The 27,815-nt window shown below is 37.7% G+C and overlaps 1 protein-coding gene across 1 annotated transcript in view; it reads left to right on the top strand.

The window, feature by feature from the left end:
* ADAM28 (ADAM metallopeptidase domain 28) overlaps positions 1–27,815 on the top strand; it is a gene marked incomplete at both ends in the record, with an annotated part of 47,421 nt that overhangs the window by 8,043 nt on the left and 11,563 nt on the right. Inside the window, 11 exons of the mRNA XM_080710210.1 lie at positions 2,056–2,248; positions 5,312–5,383; positions 6,764–6,835; positions 10,369–10,538; positions 12,378–12,462; positions 15,707–15,837; positions 16,846–17,023; positions 19,268–19,357; positions 20,650–20,845; positions 24,911–25,013; positions 26,322–26,481. Of these exons, the coding sequence (XP_080566336.1) occupies positions 2,056–2,248; positions 5,312–5,383; positions 6,764–6,835; positions 10,369–10,538; positions 12,378–12,462; positions 15,707–15,837; positions 16,846–17,023; positions 19,268–19,357; positions 20,650–20,845; positions 24,911–25,013; positions 26,322–26,481 (1,450 nt within the window). The remainder of the gene's footprint in view (positions 1–2,055; positions 2,249–5,311; positions 5,384–6,763; positions 6,836–10,368; positions 10,539–12,377; positions 12,463–15,706; positions 15,838–16,845; positions 17,024–19,267; positions 19,358–20,649; positions 20,846–24,910; positions 25,014–26,321; positions 26,482–27,815) is intronic.

The raw sequence follows: 27,815 nt of genomic DNA, 5'->3' as shown, positions 1-27,815 counted from the left end.
TCTGAAGACTCCTAAGTATAATTTTACAAGATTTTAAATTTTGAAAGTGGAATGCAAATCACACATCTGAGTTGAAGGGAACATGTAACTTGACAGTGGTGTATATAAACTACACATCTGAATTGCTTTCAGAGTTGCTTTCCCTATTTTTGCTTCTATTAATTTTTTAAAACATTTATTTATTTTTGTGGTGCTAGAGATTGAAACTAGGGTTATTCTAACCCCAAACTCTACCCCCAACCCAAGTTTTAATTTTTTTAAATTTGTAAGCAGGGTCTCACAAAGCTGCTGAGAGCCTTGCTAAGTTGCTGAGGCTGTTTTCCTACCTGTGTTCCTACTGTCTCAGTGTCTCAAATTCTGGGATTACAGGCGTGCACGGCCACACCAAGATTTTGGCTTGTTTATAAAATATAGGCTTTTGAGACTCAGTTTTAGAGTCAGAATCTTTAGGGAATGGAACTCCTCTGCACCTGAGCTCCCCACTTTAAATTCTCTCTAGCTTGTTTTATTAATGATTAAGGCATCCATTTTTTTTTCTGTTAATAGCTACCCACGTATCTTCCTAGAGTTAAGATACCTCTTCTGATGCTCAGACTTAATAACCTAATTTCTTCTATATTTCCAGCTGCCTATTTTAAGGAAACTCAATCTCAATACGTCTTAAATTGAACTAATAATTGTCTTACAAATCTGATATTTGTGCTGTGTTCTCTATTTCAATCAATGGCATAATCAAATAATCATTTGCCCAATCCAGAAAATCATTTAGGACAGCTTGCCTCACAAGATTCTATTTTATATCCCTTGTAAACCTTACTCATTATATCTTCTAAACATTCCCAGATATCATTCATACATTCATCTCTACTGCAACACCCAGTTCAGCCATCATTATCCTTTATTCAAATCACTACAAAACCTCACCATTTATCTCCCCACATCCACTCTTGGTTACACGCAATTCTGTGTACACTTAATCCAGCCTCCTTGCTATATGCTCTTGTATTTTTCTTCATACTAATAGATTACTAATATATAATATTACTAACATATAATAATTATATATGTCATGTATTTACCAAATAATTATATACATATATGTGTATTTGATTATTTGCTATGCATCCATGTTCTCCTTTGAATATATGCTCCAAGAAGAAAGAGATTATGGCTACTTTTTTTATTCCAATGCCTAATGGACAATAAGTACTCACTAAATAATTAGTTGAACTAGGCATGATGGCATATACCTGTGTGGACTGGAAGATTGCATGTTTGAGACCAGTCTCCACAACTTAGAAAGATCCTCAGAAACCTAGCAAGACCCTGTTTTAAAATAAATATGGAATAGAGCTTGGGGTATAGCTCAGAGGTAGAATGCCCCAAGGTTTAATCCCCAATACCACTAGATGATGATGATGATGATGATGATGATGATGATGATGATGATGATCACGATGATGGTTAGTTGAATACATTTTAGCTCAGGACCTCAGCACAAGGAATTGATAATATTCATTGGTTACATGCTTTATGTGTTATCTCTTTCCATCTTTACCATAATCCTATTAGGTAAGTATTATCATTATCACGTTGTAGGTGGAGAAATGAAGGCTAAATGAATTGAAGTATTTTTCATGGTACCACAGATACCTTGTGACAGGCTCAGGGTTTTAGCCCTTTATCAGAAAGAACCCCCAAGGCTCTTTCATTTTTATGCTACCTTTAAAGTAGACACAGCATGAAAATTGGAAGGATGCCCCCACAGAGGCAGGCAGTGCTTCTTCTAGTGCTTGAAACTGGCTTGATAGGCTTTAGGCCATCATTAGGGAGAGATTTCCTTTTCCCTAACATGTCTCATTTCCATATAGAGAAACTAAGTTGAGCTACTATTTAAAAGCATCTCCGGCTGTAAGTTTCACTGTACTCATTGTGCCTATTGCCATGAGGTTCAACTGTTGGGAATTTGACTATGCATTTCTAGAGGTTCCTTTTCTGGGGCCGCTCAGATGCAAGAATATTGTGTTAAGAAGCCTGAATTCTCATGTCCTTCAGGGGCTACTTCAGTCAAGGAGACCAAAAGTACTTCATTGAACCTTTGGGACCCACAAATCATGATCAACAGGAGCACGCACTCTTCAAGTACGACCCCAATGAAAATGAGGCGAACAGCACCTGTGGGACGGATGAGGTGTTATGGGTACGTGGACCGCAGCAGAATGTGGTCCTACCTGGCACCAGACTGGTCGTACGTATTGTTCTACTTTTTTATTAGTGATGCTCTGATGTATCCCTGCCTTGAGTTCCAATACAACAGTACAAATGACTAAAAATTTTAGCCGTTGTGGTAATTAGTAGATAATAGAGACACTCATTATAAAACATTGCTGTACATTCACAATTTATTTAACAAGTACTTATGGCTCAACTATTACCATCAACAATGTGCAAGAGCTGAAAAGAAATCTAAAACATCATAGAAATCGAAAATATCATAAAATATTCTCTGTAACTACAACCTGAAAAAGCGCAAAGAATTATTATTTTGAGATGAAATATCCTGCTGTCTTAATGAACGCATCCAAAAAATCTTTCCTAAAAGACTTTCGTAGGTGCTAGGAATATAGCAATGAGAAAAAAGAGATGTGGGTTCTCTGCCTAGAGGAACTCAGAACATTCTGTCCTTTATGAAATTCTGCTTTCAGAAATGAATACAGCTTTGTGTTTTAAACTGCAAAGTGTATCTTAAAATGTCTTTGCTGGTATGACTTTTGTTTCCTTCAGGATCTACAACTGCATTCATCTGTTCTAAATGTTCACAGAATCTGTAAGCACTGGGCAGATATGTTCTGAGTAAAATTCCCATCGTTCCACTTGCTGTGGGCTTACAACATATCAGTGTCATCACCCAGAAGAACCAGTCCTGCCCGCCAGTTCTGGGAACACTGTCCTCTAGACTTAGCTAGATACGACTCGACTCCTGAGTTTTGGTCTCACTTCTTTGGTAATGATATGGAGGTGGTCTTGCTTTCATGACCTGCCATTGTTTAGTCTTTCTATTACCTCCCTACTTGTCCTTCTTCTAAGTTCTTATCTGTTAACTCTCCTCTGTTTGATGAACAAACAGTAAAGGACCTTAGAAATCTCAGCTCTGGCTCTCTGTGTTTGTCTTGTCTGCACATTCTAAGGTAATCTTGTCCTGTGCTTTCTTAGATAGGAGCGATATGCTCATTATTGTTAGACGTGTGCCTCCAGTCTTGGCCTCTCTTCTGCAAATCACACTGTTATAATGAGCTAGCTCTTTAGTGTATCCATTTACATATCTGGCATCACACACTTATTATGGTGAAATAGAAGAACTGATTTCCAAACCCTGAACAAAAACCGCTTCTCTTTCATTTTTTCCCATCTCAAAACCATCACTCTCCATCATTTGTTCAAGTCCACCTCTGAAAATCACTCTACATTCCTCTTCCTTTCATCTGTCCTCATACGGAACCATCAGCAAGTGGCTCCTCATGTTCCAGGTCTTCACTCTGCTTTCCTGACTGCCCGCAGGTACTATCCCAGAATCTCCATGGCAACAGCCATGTTCTTACAAAAACAGACTTATTTCTTCTGTTTTAAGCATGTCAATACCAATTTGCCTTAGAGTCTTATTACCAACTTTTATGTCTCTATTGGAATTATCTTCTAGTTTTATCTTCCTTTCCCTGGCTTTTGTTTTTATTAATGTCTTGTATTAGCCAACTGGTGTGTGTGTGTGTGTGTGTGTGTGTGTGTGTGTGTGTGTGTGTGTGTGTGTTACTGGGGATTGAATCCAGGGACATTCTATCTCTGAGCTACACCTCCAGCCCTATTTTATTTTTTATGTTGAAATAGGGTGTCATTAAGTTACCTAAGGCCTTTCTCTATATTGCTGACGCTGGTGGAGAATCTGTAGTCCTCTTGTCTCAACCTCCCAAGCTACATTCACAGTCCTATTTTATTTTGAAACAAGGATTCAGCAAGTTGCAGAGGGCCTCACTATAAGTTACTGAGGCTGTCTGAGAACCTGGATTCTTCCTGTCTCAGCCTTTTAACTGCTAGAATTAGAAGTATGCTGGGCCAACTCTTTAAAGAAGCTTTTCTCTCACCATCTGTTCTGAAATAATTACCTAGTCATCCAACACCCTGTCACCCATTTAATCCATCCCATAGTGCTGGTTACCATCTGATACACGTGTCTGTCTATCTCTTGTGTGTCTATCTATCCCTAAGAAGATGGACCAAGACTATTGAACTATTGTATTAGTTCCTAGAGCACTGTCAGTGCCCAGTAAGTGCTATTAAATGTTTTGCTCCTGTGGAGAGTGGGAGGTAAATACATATTCCATTGCATAATACCTAAAAGCCTGCCTTCAGTCATTTTGTTCTTGGTAATGGAAACTTAATAGCCTGCTAAAAAACAAGCACTTAAAAAAAAACCAATAAACTTTGGCGGTTTATTATTTAGTAGGAATCTTGTATCTGCTACTTTTCTTTTTTTTAATACTTTTATGAGTGCTTTGCAATTGTACATCATAATGAGGTTCATTGTGAAACACACACACACACACACACACACACACACACAGCTCTGGGTGCATTTTCTTCTACAACCCATCTTGCTCCCCACTCCAACCTTGCCCTCTGTGTTAGTGAAATCCATAGTAATGCCTTGGCATATTACCGTAATATTATTTGAACCATGCTGCTTTCCAGTGTTAACAATACACTGTAAAATAATTAGGGATTTTTCCTGGTGAGAAAGGAACAGAGAATAGGGAAAACTAGAACACAGGACAGAGAGGTAGCCATGCATGATGGGAGAAAAGCAAATACATGCCATGGTACATCTGGGCATTATACCTTGGGCAAAGGAGCAGGTTTTAAAGGCTGTAACAGGGGTGGCAGGTTTTTTTTAAAAAAAGCAACAACATGGCCCAGACATTGAATCAGTGTGTCTCTATTTCATGGCAGACTGGTAGGGGAAATCCAGTGTTCAGAAAGTCCGTGGTCTGGTTCCAGATCACTTATAAAATAGTTATGCAGTCATTTAAACTATTTGGTACAGTGAAGGGATCACAGTGGGATATTACTAATGTCCTTTCCACTCCTATTGTGCGGAATCTTGTCTATAGATAATCCGGCCACTGAGGTAGAATTTAATGATAATATTAACTCCCTTGATTCCCAGATATTATCCAAACCCTTATAAAATTACACAAGTCAAATAAAAAAGGGCTATTCAAAGAAATATGTTGTCTTATTAATTGTTCTTCTATTTCAGACATCTAATGGCCGGAAGTCTAAGGAACGTAAGCAATACATAGAATATTTTTTGGTCCTGGATAATGGTGAGGTAATTAAATCGGATACCTGTGTTTTTTTTTTAAATCTTCCTCTACATAAATTTATTTATTATGAGAGATAGTTCCTACCTGTATCAGCTTTGGAAAATCACAAACATGAGCTATAGTTGTAAATTATTTTGATCTGAAGAAATTTTATAATTTCAGTTAAGATGCTAAGCTTTCTCTTTTTCAGAAATAGGCAACTGGTATGATATGCATATATTAAACTGGTGGTCTTATAACACTTCTTTCTTATTCTCTTAAGAACCCCAAACTTAGTTTCCAATTAGATTATTTTGTCCTATTGTCTCCTGTAAAATAATTTAACATTTGTAAATTAGAATTTTGGTGCACAAAGAAACAGCAAATATAAGAGGCCATTGATTGGCATTTTTGGAAAAAGACAAATGTTTGGTGATAGTCACTGTTTGTCTTTTTACTTTTTTAAGAATGCATTTTCTAAACAAGAGATTCATGTGTTTAATACCAAAAAGAAAAATTTCAGGTTATAAAACTGTGGCTAACTTACTTTGTTAAGTCCCTAAAGCTTCAGCCTGTCTTGTTGCACTGAATTCATTTACTGTTCACATATTTCTTTTTTAAATTTAATTTTTTTTTTTTGCGGTACTGGGGATGGGACCCAGGGGCAACCTCCGAGCTACATTCCCAGCCCTATTATTTATTCTTTATTTTTTTGAAACAGGGTCTCACTGAGTTGCAAAGAGCCTCACTAAGTAGCTGAGGCTGGTCAGGCATGGTCATGCACACTTGTAATTGTAATCCAAGAGCTTGGGAGGCCGAGACAGGAGGATCACACAGGTTCAAAGCCAGCCTCAGCTACTGAGTGAGGCTCTCAGCAACTTAGTGAGACCCTGTTTCCAAATAAAGTATAAAATAGGTCTGGGAGTATAGCCCAGAGGTAGAAAAGCCCCTGGGTTTTACCTCCAGTACCATAAAATAAAGTAGCTGAGGCTGGCTGCAAACCACAATTCTCCTGTCTCAGCCCCCTCATGAATGCTGAGATTACAAACGTGCACCACCACGCCCAGCTTATTGTTCACATATTTCTAAAACGTGTATAAACTATTTTTTGTGCTGATTATTCACAGCTTCAAATCTATAAAATGTCACTGAAAATACATTGGGAATAATTCCCAAGAGACTAATACTGAGCTAGTACTTTAAGAGAGAGAAACTAATATCCACTCCTAAAATGTTTTAATGTAGCCATGGAAATAAGAAGTCTATCAATTTCTAGCTTATAAGTGTCAACATCAACAATTGATTCTTATTTATCATCACATATAATATGTCAGGTGGTCTTTCTTATCATCTAATTATATAATTCTGATAAATGCCCATTTTCTGTTTTGATTGTCTTTTTTTAGTTTAAGAAGTACAATGGAAGTCTAGATGAAATAAGACAGAGGGTGTTTGAGATGGCCAACCACATCAACATGGTATGATGTCATCATTACGCGGAATGTTAAGCATTTTACTAAGAGTTATCACTGTGTTTTTCTATAGATACACAAGAACCGGAGAAGACAGATAAACCCTGATGCTGACATTCCTGACTGGCTCTGGGGGCATGACTACAACTTTTGCTATTTAACTGAATACCAATATTTCATGTTAGATACTTTTCTCACCTACTTACCACATTACCCTTAGCTCCACAAGCTTTATATAAAGACTGTCTTTTTTTTTTTTTTTTTTTGGAGGGTTGTGGTGGTGGTGGTGGTATTTTTTGTTTTTCTGAAGTGTACCAAGAAAATGCTGAAGACCAAATCCCACTGATTCAGAGGAAAAAAGAAAGAAAAAATCCCAAATATATGACAGACTTGTACTTTCTTGCATAATATCTCGTTTACTCTTCAAAATACCCCTGAATAAGATATCGCTAGCGCTGAAAGTAGAGCTAAGGAATTATAACCTGAAAAGCACAGTAAATCAGTTAATGTCACAAAGTTAGGAAATGATAAGAGATAAGATTTGAACATAGATGTCTCAGATTACAAAGCTCATTTTTGATGCACATTTTGATTATTTTCTTTAGACATGGTTATAGCGTCCAGTTTCCAAATTCATAAACTAATTGTATATTCACCTCCCTTTTTTGGCATATGTGTGGGGTACTGGTGATTGAAATCAGGACATTCTATCTCCTCGCTACACCCCTCAACCTTACTATTATTTTTTTATCTTGATACAGCATCTTCCTAAGTTGGGGAGGCTCTCACTAAGTTGCCGAGGTTGCTCCTGAATTTGTGTTTGTCTCGTCTCAGCCGTCCAAGTACTAGGATTACAGATGTGCACCCACCATGCCTGGCTTGTATATTTCTTCTCATTAAATAGTGTCAGCTTCTTATTAGTTGAATATACAGTTGGCACGCTTAGTTTGAAATAAGTGTATCTCTTAGTGGTGTCCTCAGATCCTCTAACAACAGAAAGAACATCGGACAAGTGTAGATTCAGTACAGTAACCAAGGTCATTTCTAGTCTTTCTTCTCACCACAAAGTTTACACTGACTCCTCTTAAAGAGCCCAGAGAACTAGCTGGGTCTACTGAGCACCATTTTGCACCAGGTACTTTTCTTGGTTAAAAGTATAATCCCAGCATTTGGAGGCTGAGAAGGAGGATCGCAGTTCAAGGACAGCCTCAGATACTTAGTGAGAGTCTTTGCAACTCAGTGAGACCCTGTTTCAAAATAAAGAATAAAAAATAGCGCTGGAGGTGTAGCTCAGAGATAGAATGCCCCTGGGCTCCTTCAAGGCATTTATATTCTTGCCAGGGAGACAAATGGAAGCAAATAGTCAAATAAGTAGTATGTTGGACAGTGTTTAGTGCTATAAAAAAGTAAAATGGAGTGGACAGTGGACATAGAGAGTGGGATTCTAATATGGAAATGTGACTTTTGAGATAGTTTAGTACATGTAAATGGAAATGCTCAGAGATTGGATGTCCAAGACTGAAGTTCAGAGGCAGAGTCTGGGCAAAGACAGAAATTTACAGCTTAGCACATATAGATCAAGGGAAGGATTATAACTTGGATTTTTTTTTACTTACTTTTTGGTAACCACAATCTTTGATGTTTTTCTTCTTGCTTTCTAAACTATTTTTAAGATTAAAAATTAAATTTATTTCTAAATGACTTCATAAAGAAGAGACCAAACAAAATATCCTTTTGATTTCTTGACAAGAAGTTGCCCCTGAGAAGTCCTGTCACTGTACACTTTTAGAAACTGTAGTAACAATGAAAGTTTTTTTGGTGTCCATAAGAAAACTTTATTGAGCCGGGCGTGGTGGCGCTCGCTTGTCATCCCCGCGCTTGGGAGGCAGAAACAGGAGGATCGCGTAGGTTCGAAGCCAGCCCCGCGCGCTGGCTTAGGAGACCCTGTTTCCAAATAAAAAAATGTAAAAATAGGTCTGGGAGTGTAGCCCGGAGGTAGAAGGGCTTCCAGGAACCCCAGTACCACCAAAAAAAAAAAAAGAAAGAAAGAAAGAAAACTTTATTGGAACGTACTTCAGTATCCATAAATACAGCCCCACCCATTTATTTTATTTTTTATATTTTTATTGGTGCATTATAGTTTCACATCATAATGTAGATCATGTTGACAATGGCATATATTCACACAGTACTTGGTGCTCCTCTTCACCTCCCCATTTTCTTCCCTTCCAATACTGAGTGTCCAGGTCAACAATGATATCATCAAGAATCTAAAGAGAAAGCCTACAGAATGGGAGATCTTTACCAGCTATCCCTCTGAGGGAGGGCTATCCAGAATATAGAAAGAGTTTAAAAGACTTTACATTTTCAAAACAAATAACCCAATAAAAAATGGGAAACTGAATTGAATAGATACTTCATAAAATAATAGATAAATGATCAATAGATACATGAAAAAATGTTCAACAGCATTAGCCATCAGGAAGATGCAAACCAAAACTACACTGAGATTCCATCCAACCCCAATCAGAGTGGCAAGCGTAAAGAAGTCAAATAACAACAAATGATGGCGAGGATGTGGGGAAAGAGGAGCTCTTCTACACTGTTGGTGGGAGTGCAAACTAGTTCAGCTGCTGTGAAAGTTTTTATTTATAGAGGAAGCATGTTTTCCGAAACTGACATTTCTGAAGTTTATCCCAGCTGCAGTGGAGATTATTTGTTTCAGTCCAGGCTTAAGAATTAGAAGGCCACTAGCTAGGCATGGTGGCACAATCCTATAATGTCAGTACTTGGGAGGCTGAGACAGAGGATCACAGGTTCAAAGCCAGGCTCAGCAATGTAGGCATTCTGTAACAAAATTAAAAAGTAAAATAGGGTTGGAGCTATAGCTCAGAGGTGGAATGCCTCTGAGCTCAATTCCCAGTACCACACATATATCCCCCAACAGATACAAAGTAATGAGAAGGCCACTGTCTTAGTGCATTCCAAATGCATTTTTTTTTTGGTGGTACTGGGGTTCCTGGAGGCCCCTCCACCTCTGGGCTACACTCCCAGACCTATTTTATTTTTGGAAACAGGGTCTCTTAAGCCAGCGCGGCTGGCTTCGAATGTGCGTGATCCTCCTGTGTCCGCCTCCCAAGCACGGGGATTACAAGCATGCGCCATCACGCCCGGCTAAATATTATGATTCTAAGAACATTGAAAAGTAAATAAATAATTTTAAAGTAAAGCCATAGTACTGAGATGCTAATACAACATCATAGTCTTCTTGAGGTCAAGCCAGAAATGTTTGTTCTCATAGTTTGCTCCACAAAAAGGAGTTCACAGGCCTAAAATGTCTAAGGATATCTGCCATTTCCTTTGAATGTATCTTTTTTTTTTTTCTGGAAAAAGAGATGGTAACTTTCGTTACACAAATGCATTAATAAAATATTTTTACAGTGCTGTTATGAGGGTCTTAAAGTGAACTACATTGGAACTATCAAAAGATAATGTCACTAATATAAGTCATTGCTCTGCCGTGTGTTCTCTTTGGACAGCTTTATAGGAAGCTCAATGCTCATGTGGCCTTAGTTGGGTTGGAAATCTGGACAGATAAGGACAAGATAAAGATAACCCCAAATGCCACCTCCACCTTGAACAACTTTTCTAAGTGGAGAGCGACTGACCTGCTCAAAAGAAAGAGCCATGATCTTGCTCAGTTAATCTCGTATGTATGGATCTTCCTTCTTGCACTTCATGTGGTACTTAACATAGATGTTTTGAAAAGCATCAAAAAAGCAAATTATATAGGTAAGAGGAGAGATTTGTACATAGGGAATTAAAAGTTTTTAAAACACTCAGATTTTTCATTGAAAATATATATATAATATTTATATATAATATTTATATATATTTATATATAATATATAAATATATATAATATATATTATATATATATTTTGAAAGAGTGTCACTAAGTTGCTGAAGCTAGCCTCAAATCTGTGATCTACCTGTCTCAGTCTCTCAAGTACTGGGATTATAGGCATATGCCACCAAGCCCAGCTTGATGTACCTTTAGTTTTGATCCAAACATTTCCTTTTTTAAAGGAAAGCTGATAAGCTGGCAATAATTTATTTTAAAATAGCTTATTTTTATTGGGTATAAGTAAAAGAAGGACAAGCTTGTATAATAAAAAAAGAATTTAAACTCAGTGTTTGAAAAGAACTAAGTTGTTTTAGTCTCTACTTTGAAAATTTTTCCATAATTGAAGAAAAATTGAGTATCATATTCTAGCCCCACACCAATATTCTGGTGAAATGACCGATTGAAAACAATGGGGGGGGATAAATCTAATGGTTGGAAACTGCAAAAGGTGTGAACGTGTCTTTCAAAAGAAATCAAGAAAATATTGTTGGATACTGTAGTAGTTTTCAGTTAGAATCAAACAGGATGCAGAAAAGATTGACTTGAAATTACTAGAGTCTACCTCCTAAGTAAACAGTGAAAAGTAACAGAAGTCAGTGAACTAAATCTTGTCAGAATTAATTCATATTTCTGTACTGGTCATCTATTACTACATAAGAAACTAGCACAAACTTCTAAGATTAACATAAGTCTTCATTATTTCTATGCTGGACATCTGGTCTGCTAGGACTGGATTAGGGGACTGGCTGGTCCTGTCTCCAAACTACAGATCCTACTGTAGCTAAATCTTTACTAAAGAAGAAGAAAAGTCAATGATAATCCAATTAACATATCTCTTAACAATGTAAGGAGGAACACAATTACACAAAGAATTGGAAAGTGCCTTATTTCTAGTAAGAGAAGTTTTGTTTTTTTATCATATTCTTGGTAATAACATTTAAATTTTAATGGATTGTAAATTTTTTAAATGTTTAAAAATGTTTAAATAATTTAATACTCTAACCCCCAAATATATATGTAATATATATAATATATGTATGAGAAAATATAAATTGAGGCATGTGTGGCAATACTAATATCAGAACAAGATGCATATTGAAAAAACATTTGTTATTTTTTAGGACAAAAAAAGCTTCTTTTTCTTGAGCAGGAATAAATTTCAAAAGGAAAAGTATAGAGCCAGGTGTAGTGGTGCATGCTTGTAATCCCAGCATTCAGGAGGCTGAGACAGGAGGATCGCAGTTCCCGGACAGCCTCAGCTACTTAGTGAGGCCCTCTGCAACTCAGTGAGATTCTGTTTCCAAATAAAGAATAAAAAATAGGGCAGGAGGAGTAGCTCGGAGGTAGAATGCCCCTAGGTTCCATCCCCAGTACTGAAAAAAAGAAAAGAAAAATATAATAATCAGGAATCACACAAAATTAAATGTGATTGTATTAAATTTCTTGGATATCAAGTGATATGTAAGACATTCCAGAAAAAAACTTTTCTCATGCAATTTCAAATATTGAAGAAAAAAAATCTAAGAGTGATAGGTCATGATGTAAGTTTCTCTGCTGATCATTTAGAACTCTGAATGAATAATATATAAAAAGCATGGTTTAGAATCATCATTTTTATGTCTTTTTTTCCCTTCCTTGCAGCTCAACCAGGTTTTATGGAGGGATGGTGGGCCTTGCTTTCATGTCCTCAATGTGCTCTCCTTATTACTCTGTTGGCATCGTACAGGTCTGTATGAAGATGAACTGTTAGTTCTATAATTCACATTGGCCAAATGCTTCCCTCCCACCCACATTCTCTGGGGAAGATCATTGTAGTGTGTCTATTGACATGGTACACAATGCTATCTGGATCACAGATTCAGTTTATTCTTGCACTGCAGAATAAACAAATCCAGTCATAATGTATTATTTTGTTTCAAATCCTAATATATCATCAGGGTCATTGCATCTGCTTTGATGAGGGATATTAGTCTGTACTTCTCTTTTCTTAGAATGTGTGGACTTTTTAAGGTTTTATTATCATTGTCAAGTTGGTCATGTGAAATGAGCTGTAATATGTCCCCAATTCCTTGATTTTTCAGGAATATTCAAGTAGAATTGCTATCATACTTCCAAATTGTTTGATATAATTCACCAGTAAGACTGTGTGTGACTGAATTTTTCTTTACGGAGAGAGTTTGGACTATAGGATTAGCTTCTCCAAAAGACTATTAGGACTATTCAGATGACCTATCTTTACTTGAGCAAGATGTGATAATTTTGTCTTAAAAAAAAAATAAAGCTATCTAGCCAGGTGTGGTGGCGCACATTTGTAATCACAGCATTTGGGAGGCTGAGACAGGAAGATTGCAATTCTTAGACAGCCTCAGCTACTTAGTGAGGCCTTTGAAACTTAGTAAGAACCTGTTTCAAAATAAAGAATAAAATATAGGGCTCGGGATGTAGCTCAGGCATAGAATGCCCCTGGGTTCCATTCCCAGTATCACACACACACAAAAGCTATCTATATCTTTAGTCAGCATAGATTTGTTGATAATGCCCTTTATTATTCTTTAAATATATAGTTTAAAGTAATGCTCTCTCTCTCTTTTATGACAGTTGATATAGTGGGGTTTTTTGATTGTTGTTATTGTTGTTGTGGCTAGCCTAGGTAGGAATGTTCCCATTTATCCATTTTACTCATCTTCTCAAATAAATAACTTATGGTTTCATTAATGTTCTCAGTGGCTTTCCAAGCTCTTCTATTCATTTATTTCTGCTCCTGTTCTGATTTTTTTTCTTTTGTTCTGCTTACATCGCATTTGATTTGCTCCTTTTTAATGCAATAAACTTTTTACATTATCCTGCTTTACCTGCATCCAAGATATTGGGATATGTGAGCTTATAATTTTTTTCAGCTCAAAATATTTTCTAATTTGTCATTTGGGCTCTTCATTGACTCATATATTATTTGTATATGTATCATAATAATTTCACTACTCTTTTCTGAAGTGAAACATAATTTATAGAATTTCACTATTTTTAATTCTTTTGAGGTTTGTTCTTGTACAATGCTCCACATAAACTTGAAAAAAATGTCTTTTGTTGTTGAAGAGAGTGTTCTATAGCTGTCAGTTATGTCAAGTTGATTTATAGAGGTTGTTTAGGTTTGTTAAATGCTAATGAAGAGAGAGAATATTCAAGCATCAACACACACACATACACACACACACACACACACACACACACACATATATATATATATTTTTTTTTTCTATTATTCTTTCAAGTCTATAAGTTTTTCTTTGTGGATTTTGAAGCTCTGTAGTTAGGTATATACATAATTATAGTTATATCTTCTTAAATTTTTTTCCTTTGATCATCATGACATGCTGAACTATGCATCCTTGATATGAATTCTTTTGGAGTCTACTTTCTCTGATATATATATATATATATATATATATACACACACACACACACACACACACACACACACACACACACACACACACACATATATGTTTCTGGAAGCCCATCTACCTCCGGGCTACACTCTCAGACCTATTTTATAGGTTTTATTTGGAAACAGGGTCTCTTAAGCCAGCGCGGCTGGCTTCGAACCTGCACGATCCTCCTGTCTCTGCCTCCCAAGCACGGGGATTACAAGCGTGCTCCACCACACCCGGCTACTTTCTCTGATATTAATATAGCAAATCCTACATTTTGTGGCTAATGTTGGCATGATAAATCCTTTTTCTTACTTGCATCGTCAGTCTGTATATTTCTTTATACTTAAGGAAGGTTTCTGGTAGACAGGATAGAATGAAAGTTTACTTTTTAAATCTAATATGAAAATCTCTGCCTTTTGTTTAGCATATTGAGATTATTTTATGTGAGATGATAATTGATATTCTTGGCCTAAAATTTCCCATCTTTCTAAATGTTTTTTATTCCATCTAATCTTTAGTTTGTTTAGATTTTTTACTGTTTTCTTTAAGCTCAAACGAGTATTTTAGTAATAATTTCATCTCCAGTTTGACTTCATTTTTGACATTTGCCCTCATGCTTCTGAGACATCTCCACTCATCAGTTTGTCTTGAAATGACATCACATTGCTTTTTGTGCAGTATAAAAACTTTATAAAAGATACCTTTAATTCCTTCCATCTTTTGTGCTACTCACATATTTGTTTACATTTATCTTAAACTCATAATACCTTCTTACTAGTATTGCTATGGAGTTATCTTTTATTTCGTATTAAAAATAGAAAAATTAGTTCTATGTACCATTTTGTTGCATTCCCAGAATACTTCTTTGTTTCTTTATAAAGATATAAGTTTGTATTGCATATCATATTTTTTCTTCCAGAAAATCTTTTTAAAAATGTTTCTTATAATAGCACATATTCTTTCAGTCTTATTTGTCTGTGAAAGACTTTATCTTGCTTTCACTTTAAATACATTTTCACAGACTCTTTGGACTCCTGCAGTCCCTACTTACTGGTAGATTCAAAGGAACTCAGAGTTGTTTGTATGCCTTATCTTTCTCAGAGAAGGAATAATGCGCCTTCTAGATTTTCATGTCCTAGGTAGAAATAAAACTAATATATTTTTAGTAACAATATATGAGTCTTATCTTGTGGTAATCATCTCTACCTTGAAAGAGCTTGGCATAAAATTGCAAGAGAAACTAGCCAGTTTTGTGTCCTGATGGGCATTCAGTACCAAAGGTGTGTGTGTGTGTGTGTGTGTGTGTGTGTGTGTGTGTGTGTGAGAGAGAGAGAGAGAGAGAGAGAGAGAGAGAGAGAGAGAGAGAGAGAGTGAGTCAGACAGACAAAGAGACAAAAACAGAGACAGAACAGGAAGAGGGCTGAAGCTAAAATCAGTCATTCTAGTCTACTGGGCAGCAGGTAACTATGAGCAAAACATTTTTTGAGTTATAATTTCATCTGAAAACCAGAGACTCTGCTTCCTCACTCTCCTCCTTAGGACCACAGTAGCGATCTCCGTAGAGTTGCAGTGACAATGGCCCATGAGATGGGGCACAACCTTGGGATGATTCATGACTCCCATGAGTGCAAGTGCCCGTCTACGGTGTGTGTGATGGAAAAAACAATGAGGTAAGGCTCTCGGGGAACACACTGTGCGTTTCTGGTTTTGATCCATCCTGGGATACACTGTTCCTTAGGTCTTCACCAACATGTTGAAGGTTTTGAATCTAATAATTTAATAATAAAAATTTTCACTGGTATATATGTGCTATATCACCTTATTCTTCATCTATAAGTCAGTTTGTAAATTACAACAGAAATAGATTGTCTTTTTGATGTTGGGACAACACATAATTTTCTCTACACAACATGTGGTTTCATAAAAGCCACTAGTGTTTATGCAATTTTCTATGAATTCTGAATGGGTGGTAGTAAGGAAAGGATTATTAAAGGAAAAACTGATTAAAGAAGGAATTTCTTACAGAAGATGAACATAGCTTGTGAAAAGAGGTCATATATTCTTGTTTTGCCTTTGGCAAAATTTCTAGAAAATCTTAATTTAATGATTTCACGATCTCTTTCATGCATTCATTTCCTCCTTTTCTTTTTCTCTCACCTGCTCAGCCCACTCAATCTAAGGTTATTCTTCCACAAGACAGGGCTACGTTCGAGTCACACACCTTATGACAACTCTCCCAGCTCTTGCTGCATTTTTTAAACCTCATCTGTATTTGTGAGATGTAAATATTGTCAGTTGAAATTTATCTAAGGAAAAGAAAATTCTTAGACATGTAAATAAATGTGATTTTTTAAAATTAACTTAAGAACTTCACAAGCTCCAAATGATCTAAGGCTGAATAAGATGATCTGGATAAGCCAGAAACATTTTTGTCTTTTTTTAAAAGTGGCCTGGGTGCTACATATGAGATATGACCATATGTTCTTGGTAAACTGAGGTGTTTATGTCCACCCAGGTAGGTTAATTCAGGAATACAAATGAGCTTATTACTTAGCAGTTGTTCAGTGTACTGGATTTAGTTTTCTGGGGCAGGTTGTAGTATAATCATACCCTGTGACAGACATTGCTCCCTACATGCTAAATGTAATTGTAATTCCATTTTCTCTTTTTTGTCACAGATACTCTACACCCACAGATTTCAGTTCCTGCAGTCGTGTCAACTATGACAAGTTTCTTGAAGATGAATTATCAAATTGTCTCTATAATTCCCCGTCGCCTACAGATATCATATCCACCTCGATTTGTGGGAACCAGTTGGTAGAAATGGGAGAGGACTGTGATTGTGGGACCCCTGAGGTACTATCAAGTCCTTTCTAAAATTCTCCAGTTTGTTTATCAATGGCTAAAGAAAATATAGTCTAAAAGAACATGTGGCTCACGGCTCACTATAAAACTGAATGCTTCTTATACTTTTGAATATGTTCATTGGTAGGGACTTGTCAAGGCCGTCTCTCTGACAAGGGGCCTGCAAAGCTGACTAGATCTTGCTAATTTCCCTTCCAGTGTTCTTCCCATCTCTTTTAAAAACTTTCTTTATACTTTTATTGGTGCATTATAATGTACACTATACTCAGTACACTATACTGAGGTATTGAGTGGTAAGAATATATAAACACACAAAACTTGGTGCATTTCCCCTCAGATCCTACCCCACTCTCTGCCCTTTCCTGTACATGTCCTTGAGATTGTTATTGATAATTTTATATCTGTACATAGCATTATTTAAGCTATTTTCTTTATACATCTCTATTCTCCCTCCTTCTGCCCCTAAACCTTCTCCATTGCTCCACTGGCATCTCTACACCTTTATCTGAGGTCTCTTTGTAACCTAGTTTCTCTCTAGTGCTCATACATGAAAGATACAACTAATAAGTTTTTGAGATTGGCTACTCTTGCTTAGAATAATAATATTCTCACCATCCATTTCCTATGAACGGCATAATTTTGTTCTTCTTTATGTCTGAGTAAATATCGTGTGTACATTCATCTGTATGGACACCTAGGTTGACTCCATAATTTGGCTATTGTGAATGTGCTTCTATGAACACGGATATGCATGTATCACTAGAATATTCTGACTTAATTCCTTTGAGAAGATTCCCAGGAGCGGTATTATCTGGGTCATAAGGTGGTTCCATTCCCAGTCTTCTGAGGAACCTCCACACTGATCTCTATAGTGGCTGTACTAGTTTGCAGACTCACCAGCAGTGTATAAGTGTTCCTATTTCCCCCATCCTTGCCGGCATCTATTATTGTTTGTATTATTGGCTATTGCCATTCTAGCTGGAGTTAGATGGAATCTCAGTGTAGTTTCGATTTGCATCTCCCTAATTTCTAATGATGTTGAAGTTGTTTCCATCATCTTTTTTTAAATACCTCTCCGTAACTTGGGATTTATGTCCCTATCCCTCCCTTTCTAGTTGAAACACTTCGTATTTCTGTTTCTTGAATGACTGTCACTGGTTGAGCATTAGTTAAGGGATAACAAAGCTACAAGGCTCAAGTAGTATAAATAGCTTGCCAGCCCGAGGTCACAGAGCTGGCCAATGGAGGAGCCAACCTCTGGATTCAGGGGTACTTGTTGCAGAGGTCCAGGCACCAGGCATCACAGGACTCAGGCATTTCCCATATCACTGCAGGTTCAGACATTGCTGCCATCAGAAGTTCTGTTCCAATCTCATCGGATTCACAGGGCTGCCAAGATTCTGAATAGGGTCTCTGCTTTCATCTTACTAACACTTAATAGGAATAAAGTGTCAAGCCCACAGGGACTGGCTTTACAGTAATCTTGAAATAGAATTTATTTATTGAAATAGAATTTATTCATTCAAATGAGTAAGAACAGTATTTCCCGTATAGTGTTTATATTTTCACGAAGGGCAAGAGTTTTAACCCTAAAATGTTATAACTCTAAAAGTATCATACTTCTATAGGAATCTAGACAGCTGTAAAAGAAAAGTGTTTGATGTACTTTAAGTAAAGCTGACTTAGATACCAGAGCTGGATAAAAAGCTGTATCTCTGGCTTTTCAGCACACGCTTTAGAGATTGCATTGACTGTGGGGTAGGCACGTAACTGAGAAGTTGAAATGATAGTATCAATATTTAGATGAATTTTATTTCAAAAACTGTCCTTTTTTTCTTTCATTTTCCTCCACATTTTACGAAGAATAGATCTTTCTCTTAGTATTGATATGGGAGACTAGGGAAAAGATATTTAAGTTAAGTTAAAGAGAAAACAGAAGAAATATTTAAGTTTAAAAAGAGGTACAAGCAGTTTTGATGAATACAAACCACCCATCACTCCAGCATCTGCTTTTTAACGTTGAGTTCTGTGTCGGGCTGGGGGTATAGCTCAGTGGTGGAGTGTTTGCCTAGCGTGTGCAAGGCACTGAAAAGAATGTTGAGTTTCATCTTTTATTTTCCAAATATGTATTTAAAAAGTATTGTTTATGTGATAAACAATTTATGTTATGAATTCTGCTGAAACAGAAGACCACAATGTAATCTGTCATTTGCATTCATTTCTGATATGTCCTAGGAATGTACCGACGTGTGCTGCGATGCTAAAACCTGCAAAGTCAAAGCGGGTCTTCAGTGTTTATCAGGAGAGTGTTGCGAAAAGTGCAAAGTAAGATTCACTGTTTTTCTATTTTAATAGTTATGATCACTTTCTGCATAATAAGACCTCATGATCGCATTAAACGAAATAGGCATAGCAATAGTTTTCTTTCCATAGCATAACGACATTTATGAAGTACTCACCAAAGGCTTGACATGCACCAAATATTTAACCTTTTAACCACGATGTGGGTATGTATTAGCCTCCCATCTTGCTTTTGAGGGAATGGAGGCACAGGACAGAAAGCGTGCAGGGGAGGATGGTGATTCGTGATGACTGTTATTCTAACTGGAGTTAGATGGAATCTCAGTGTAGTTTTCATTTGCATCTTCCTGATTTCTAATGATGTTGAAAATTTTTTTCATCCTTCTTTTTTTTTTGTAAGTATCCCTCCGTATCTTGGGATTTGTGTCCCTATCCCTCCCTCTCTAATTGATACACTTCATGTTTCTTACATGATTCATAGGGCATTAGTTAAGGCATAGCATGTAACAGTGCTCAAGTAGTACAAATAGCTTGCCAGCCCGAGGTCACAGAGCTGGCCAATGTCCTCTGGATTCAGGGCCACTTGTTGCTGAGGTCCAGGCTGTCTGTGACAACTGGATGGCCCTGGAAGACATTACGCCAGATGAGATAAGCCAGGCACAGAAAGACAAGTACCATTTGATCTATGTACGTGTGGAGTCTAAGAATACTGAATAGATGGACACAGAGAGTAGAACAGTGGTTACCAAGTGCAGGGAGGTGGGGAAGAGGGGATGCTGGTCAAAGGATGCAAAGTCTGTCACAGAGGATGAACACAGCCAGATGTGGCGCAGCGTGACAACTGCAGGTAATGACACTGTGCCCTGTCTGGCCATTTGCTATGTGAGTAGATTTCAGGTGTCCTATTTTCCCTCAGGCAGAAGACTCCCTTAGCCAATAAATCTTGGAAGCTACAAGTTTAAATCTTCTTGGAAACCTCGACAAAGATGCATTAAACAAGGGGAGAAGGAACTTGCTTCTTGTCGCTTGGTTTTCTTCTGAGCGTTTCTGTGTTCTGTGTCTTTGGTGGTTATATTTCAAATTAAGATGACTGATTGCTTAAAGACTTCTGCACTGACCACCATGACAGAAGTGGCTCGACAAGAGATAACTTTTACGTATACAGTGCCAAAATCAACTGAAATAAAATCGTGCCTCTAACTACCATGCCCCAAAAGGCCCAGTAGGAAAGATTATTTGTGTTAATTTGAAATATGAAGGTAGAAGAGATGGATAAAAACCTTTCTTCTTCTATTTCTCCCACCACCACCCCGCAGTTTAAGAAGGCTGGGACCGTGTGCAGACCAGCAAGCAGAGAGTGTGACTTGCCCGAAATGTGTAGCGGTAAATCCAGCCGGTGCCCCGAGGATAGATTCCGAGTGAACGGCTTTCCTTGCCAGAATGGGGACGGCTACTGTCTGCTGGGGAGGTGCCCCACGCTGCAGCAACAGTGTACTGAGGTGTTAGGCCCAGGTAGGAGCCACGCCAGCTCTCCACGCATGCGCAAAGAAAAATCATTCCAGAAAGTGTTTGCTCATGGTCAGTGGACCACTGCGTCCCTTTCTTCTTAGAAACAGTGTCACTACTGGAAATCTTGTGTGGATGACTACATTAAATGACTGCAGATTTATTCATTAAAGATTAAATTAAAGATTAAAAATAAAATATTTAATTAAAGATTGTAGGTTTGTTAAAGATTAAGCAATTATAATAAAAATATTTGTTAAATATTTGCTTAATTTTTATTAGAGATAGGGATGGCACAATATTTTAATTCCAGAGTAACGACTTCTTGTTTTACTATCAGAATGTACCGAGCAGTATTTGAGATACAAAAATAAATCTTTAACATTGAAATTAAATTGGACAGCCAATATTTTTTCATTTTTTTTTTATTTTTGGTGATACCGGGGATTGAACCCAGGGGCATTCTACCTCTGAGCTACATCCCCAGCCCTTTTTACTTTTTGTTTGAAACAGGGTCTCACTAGGTTGCTGAAAGTGTCTCTCTAATGCTGATGCTACCCTTGAACCTGCAATCCTTCTGTCTCAGCCTCCCAAGAACTGACACTGCAGGTGTGCACCACCATGTCTGGCAGTACATTTTTAAAGGGCAGTTACTCAGACTTCCTGAACATGATTCATATTGTGTGCATGTATTTCATTGTAGCCTTTCTCACCCACCTGGTGGATCTTCTAGACAAAGGGTGGATACAAAGTTAGTGTTGCAGGTTAGGACCTCATGTTTCCTTGGCTAATTTTATTTTAGGACAATAACGAAGGTGAGAAAAACTTTAGTACAGAAGTGAAGTTCTGAGCATCTCCTTTACTACCCGGTAATACGTGACTACAGTAAATGTTAACTATAACCTTCTTTTGCCTGACTCTATTATGTCTCCCTGAAGGTCTCAACTTTCTAGCACTATCTCCTCCATGTCCGCATTCCTAATGCCTCCTACCCAGTACTTACCTTAGTAGATGTTCAAAATTACATTGAATTACTGTTGAGCATATTTATTTAACATAGGAATGGGGAAGACAATTTATATCGTACATTCAAAGGCAGCTATTATAAAACGCTAACATTACAGCATTTTACACCCCTTTAATCCCAGTACTTGGGAGACTGAGACAAAAGACCGCAGATTAGAGGCCAGCACGTATTAATTTAGCAATACCCTGTTTAAAAAAAAATTAAAAAGGTTGCCAGGCGCGGTGGCACACACTTGTAATCCCCACGCTTGGGAGGCGGAAACAGGAGGATCGCGCAGTTTTGAAGCCAGCCACGCTGGCTTAAGAGACCCTGTTTCCAAATATTAAAAAAAAGTATAAAATAGGTCTGGGAGTGTAACCCGGGGGTAGAAGGGCTTCCAGGAACTCCAGTACTACCAATAAATAAATAAATAAATAAATAAATAAATAAATAAATAAATAAAGAAAGAAAGAAAGTAAGTCTGGGAGTGGGGTTGCTCAGTAGTAGATGAATTGGATTCAATTGCTAGGACAACAGAAAAATTAATAAGACACTAGCAAGATTTGTGTAAACATTCAAACTTTCATAATTTATAAAAGATCATAAAAGTACCTTAAATTAATCTAAAAAGTTCAATACTATAAATACATATAAAATTATTCTTTTTAGTATCAAATCATTCCTACAAATGAGTAGGGATTCTAAGTACTTGAAAGTGTGGTCAAGACAGTTAAGATGGAAATTCATCATGTTGAAAAATTAAAAATGTCCAATAAAAATGAAAATCACTTTACTCACGAACACCATAATGTATGGAAGCCAGTTATTCTTTTATATTTGTGTGTTGGCAAAAATTTTTCACAGGTGTTAGTACTCAGTATTGGCCAGTATGTAACAACACACCTAACTTCATAGGTTGCTGGTGAAAATATGGATTTTTATCATCTTTACTGAGAGAATATGAAAAAACTTACAAATTCATATTGTATTTCCTAGCAATTGTACCCAGAAATATTAACTAGAATTTTAATGGTAATGAATAATTGGGAAACATCTCAAAATCCAAAATAAGAATTGGTTAAAGAAATCTGAGTGTATCAATCTGATGCATGTCTAGCATCTAGAATATTGTATAATATTTAGCCCCTGGGTAAAGGACAGGCATATTATTAATTAGAGAAAATCTAGTTAATAAGCAGCATGATACTAGGCATATAAATGACACTTGCTACAATATTAACAGAGTTCATAAATTTGGAATTGGGAGTTTAGGCTTCCCCTGATTATTTATGCCCAATTATTCTTTTCTTTCAAATATAACTATTTTACTAGTATAATAAGAAATTAACACTGTAACTGAGATTCACATAATCAATAAAATATATCAACAAACATTTAATCTTAAATACTGAAACATGAAATTCATTTAAAATTGAGTTTATAAATCCACAGAGTAAGTTTAATATTTTTTTTGAAAATGATATGATGACCTTATAGACTTTTGCTTTTTTACCTAGTTTGTGTTGATGGCCAAAGATGTATTCAGATATTCCCCAGTTTGTTTGTTGATCTTTTTGCAGGACAGCCCAGCACAGAAAAAGCATATGGATCTTCAACTTAGAGCTGCATGTGAATGGGCCTTTTCATCTCTCTGTGACTTAAAATGATTATCAGCTTTCTTATTGATAAAATGAAGACAGTGAAATGGCTAATATTTGTCAACCATGGGCTATTCTCACATGCTTATCCTCCTCCTCCTCCTCCTCCTCCTCCTTCTCCTCCTCCTCCTCCTCCTCCTTCTCCTCCTCCTCTTCCTCCTTCTCCTCTTCCTCTTCCTCCTTCTCCTCTTCCTCTTCCTCTTCATCCTCCTATTCCTTCTCCTCTCTCCTCTACTCCTTTTCCCCCTCTCTCCTTATCCTTCTTTGACATGGTGATTGAACCCAAGGGTGCTCTACCTCTGAGCTTTTTATTTTTGATTTTAAAACAGGATCTCTCTAAGTTGCCGAGGCTGTCCTGGAACCTGTGATCCTCTTGTCTCCCCCTCCCAAAAACTGAGATTTTAGACCCTGCACCACTGCAGCAGGCTGGCTTGGCCCACAGTGCAGTTCTAAGGCCAACCCCATGAGGGAGCTACCGGTACATGTTCCCTCATTTCACAGATGTGAAAACCCAGAGAGACTGAGACTCTTTACCTAAGATCACACACCCGCTCAGTTTTGCTTAAAGCTGGGGCTCTTAACCACTGGGTTTTGTGCTCATCACATGAGGATCTGAGGGAGATTTACGTGTATGCTATCTGAGAAATAAAATATATACTATTTGTCACTGCACTCGGCACAGGAGAGTTTGAACATAATGCTTGGATGAGCAGCCTATCTCCATAAGCTGGCATTTGAACATCGATGCCTGCAGGCTGTTGACGTAGTGACTGCAGCTCTTCTGGCCAAGACTTCTCATTTAGATGGATTTTTAACCTTCAGCAAATCATGCAAAGGTTTGATGCAAAAGATATTTAACTATGTACTATCTGACAACAAAACTTTTAAAAGATTATTTTTACATTCTACCCAGTTCCTCTGATAGTAAGTGATTGCAGCTTGTATTTCTGAAAACAGCCAGTGGAATTATGCCCAAATAGTACAGGCTAAGCACCTCTCATCTGAAAATCTGAACTCCAAGATCCAAAATTATTTTGAGCACCAACACACAAAACTGCGAGTGGAAACTTCCACACCTAACCTTATGTCCAAACGGTAGATACACCAAAAGTATCCTATGAAATTCCTTCAGGCTGTGTGTACCGGCTGTGCATATGAAATATAAATGAATCTTATGTTTATACTTGGGTCCCATTCCAAAGATATCTCATTAGGCAAATGTGAAATTCCCAAATAAAATAAACTTAAATCCCAAACAGTTCTGGTCCCAGCGATTTTGGACAAGAGCTACTCAAACTGTACTTTTTGTGCTAGTGTTAGATTTTATGAATCTTTGACAGCATTACATTTCTTATCTCTCTCTCTTTTCTTTTTGAATATGTTCCTATGGTCTGGGCCTGGTCCCAGGAGCCAAGGTTGCAGATAAGTCGTGTTATCACAAGAATGAGGCTGGGTCCCAGCAAGGATACTGTCGAATGGTGAATGGTACTCGCATGCCCTGTAAAGCAAAGTAAGTGGCCTTTTTCTGTTTGAACCTTCCTGCTCTGCAGATGAGGGCAATGACATACTTTCAGCCCATATTCTGATTTATTCCAGTTAAAGGAAAATTGAACTCAGATATCAAGCACTTAGCAGGTATTTATTGAGTGACTACTATGTGCCGTGCTTTAGGCTAAGTGCTGAGACTGAAAAGATCTTTCTTCGAGCCCCTCTTGGTGGAGACAAAGCACAATCAAGTAAAAGAATGTTTGAGATAAAGCAGGCTACTGTATTTTCCCCACAGTTTTCTCACCTAGTAACTTTTTTTTGGGGGGGGTGTATTGGAGGAGGGACCCAGAGGCATTCCACCTCTGAGCTACAGCCTAATTTTATTTTTCACTTAGAAACAGGTTCTCTCTATGTTGCTAAGGAACCTCTCCAAGTTGCTGAGGTTGCGTCTATCACCATCCTGTGGCTCTACATAAGCCATTCAAGGAAATCACCCTCTCAATTTTGGGGAGAGTGCCTGCCTTTCTCTACTTTTTATTTATGTTTTTTGCAGCCACAAGTGACATTGTAAAAATCTGATTCCAGAATACTTTTCCACAGCCCTCTGAACTCTACCTAAAGCAATTGACTGATTTTATTGCCTTTGACTTTACTTATAGTAGTGGTAAACAAATGGCTTTACTGAGTGACGAGCTGTTCAATATGTAGGTATAGGGAGATAATTCTTTTAGTAATACCATTTAAGGCCTTGAAGTTTCTAGAAAGGCTCAGCTTCGTAGGAACCAAATTATAGTTGAGAAAGTAGGCTTTTGTCTATTACAATTATTCTACTGACAATCATAAAGACAAATATGTCGCTTCCTTAGGTGCCTTTCGGGATATTTGGAATTTATCCTCCATGTATCTTCTAGCTCCATCAAGCTTACAACCTCCAATTCCAAGCATTTTTCTTGGCCCATGATGGCTTCTCCAGCTATCACACTCCAATCGGCAAAATGAAGAAATCAGGGAGGAATTGGACGTACTCTCTTATTTAAGGCCATTTCTAAGCTCAAGGAGCTTAAGATTTTTACTACTTTTCCACAAGCAGCAAAAAAAAAATTAGCTTCCTGGGATCTGGAAAATGTGTTTAATCCAAATAACAGTGTAATTTTCTAATATTCAATGGTTCTATTACTGAGTAATAAGGGGATACGCATAAACAGTACAACTCGAGTTCTCTGCTCCTGGGATAAGCCTTACTCATAAGATATTGATAGCCACGGAGTTTACTTGCCTTTCCTTAAAATTGTCACTTGAACCCTGCAGTGAGTTTTGCCTTTTTCCCCAGAGATGTCATGTGTGGGAAGTTGTTCTGTCAGGGCGGGATAGATCATTTCTCCTGGAGAGCAGTTAGAGCGTCATCACACACATGCAAGCTCTTAGACACCGAAGACCCAGCTCAAGAATCAGGCATGGTGGCCAATGGAACCAAGTGTGGACATAACAAGGCAAGTCGGAGCTGGGACCCACCCAGAGTGGACGTGCATGTGTGTGTGCGTGCGTGCGTGTGCGTGCGTGTGTGTGTGTGTGTGTGTGTGTATGTATGTGAGTGTGTGTCTGTGTGTGTCGATGTGAGTGTGTGTGTGTGTGTGTGTGTATGTGAATGTGTGTCTATGTGTGTCGATGTGAGTGTGTGTGTGTGTGTGTGTCTATGTGTGCTTAGCCTGACTTTTATTGTTTTGCTCCTGTTATACAATGGCTTCGAGCCTCAATCATTAGGTTCGTCATGCCTTGATACAACAGCCAGGGATTTGAATTTGCATCAATGAACAATTTAAGAAATGAGAATGGTAGAGCTTTATAGTGAAATTGGGAAATAATTACTCTTTTTTTTTTTGGTACTGGGGGTTAAACCCAGGGGTGTTCTATCTCTGAGCAACAACTTCAACTCCAGCCCTATTTTTTTTTTAACTTTGTAACAGGGTCTCACCAAGTTTCTGAGAACCTCTCTAAATTGCTTGCTGAGTTGCCGAGACTGGCTTTCAACCTGTAGTCCCTCTACCTGAGCCTCCCAAGTACTAGGATTACAGGCGTGTGCCACCATGCCTGGCAATCATGACTATTATGGACATGATTTCAAGAGAAGGATGGTGATGCCAGGCTTGCAGGACGCAACATATGCTTTTTTCTCCTAAACTAGATTGGAAACACACTAAAATGACTATGGTGTAGGGTACCGTCTTTTTTTGTGTGTGTGTGGTACTGGGGTTCCTGGAAGCCCTTCTCCCTTTGGGCTACACTCCCAGACCTTTTTTTATTTATTTGGAAACAGGGTCTCTTAAGCCAGCGAGGCTTACTACGAACCTGCGTGATCCTCCTGTCTCCGCCTCCCAAGTGCGGGGATTACAAGCGTGCGCCACCACGCCCGGCAAGTACCGTCTTTTTTAAAACAAATTTGTACATCCATAGAAAACGTAACACATTCATAATTTCTGGCAGAAGTATCATATGAGCTTTGATAACGAGGAGAAGCATCTCCCGTAAGAGACTAGAATCAACCTGGTTATTGCACTCAGACAACCACATGATTCAAGGGCTGCACTGATTTTTCAGTCCTGTAAAGTCAACTCTGGAAACATTATCTCATTCACTTGAAGTGCTTTTGGCTACTTAAACGTGAATTCATTCACAGTTGAGTCTAAAATCACCTTTGTCGTTCCATGTATGTATTGCTTATAAACATTTTAGAAAGTAAATATAAAAAAGTGACTGGGATTGGCATGCCTCTGAGCCCTGGGGTCCAAAGTATAGGCTTAGAAAGTTTTAAATGCTGCTAATTTGA

The sequence above is a fragment of the Muscardinus avellanarius genome (genome assembly GCF_963383645.1).
Source record: "Muscardinus avellanarius genome assembly, chromosome: 14".
Taxonomy (NCBI): domain Eukaryota; kingdom Metazoa; phylum Chordata; class Mammalia; order Rodentia; family Gliridae; genus Muscardinus; species Muscardinus avellanarius.
The sequence above is the reverse complement of the archived record's forward strand: the minus strand, read 5'-3'. Positions and strand labels throughout refer to the sequence as shown.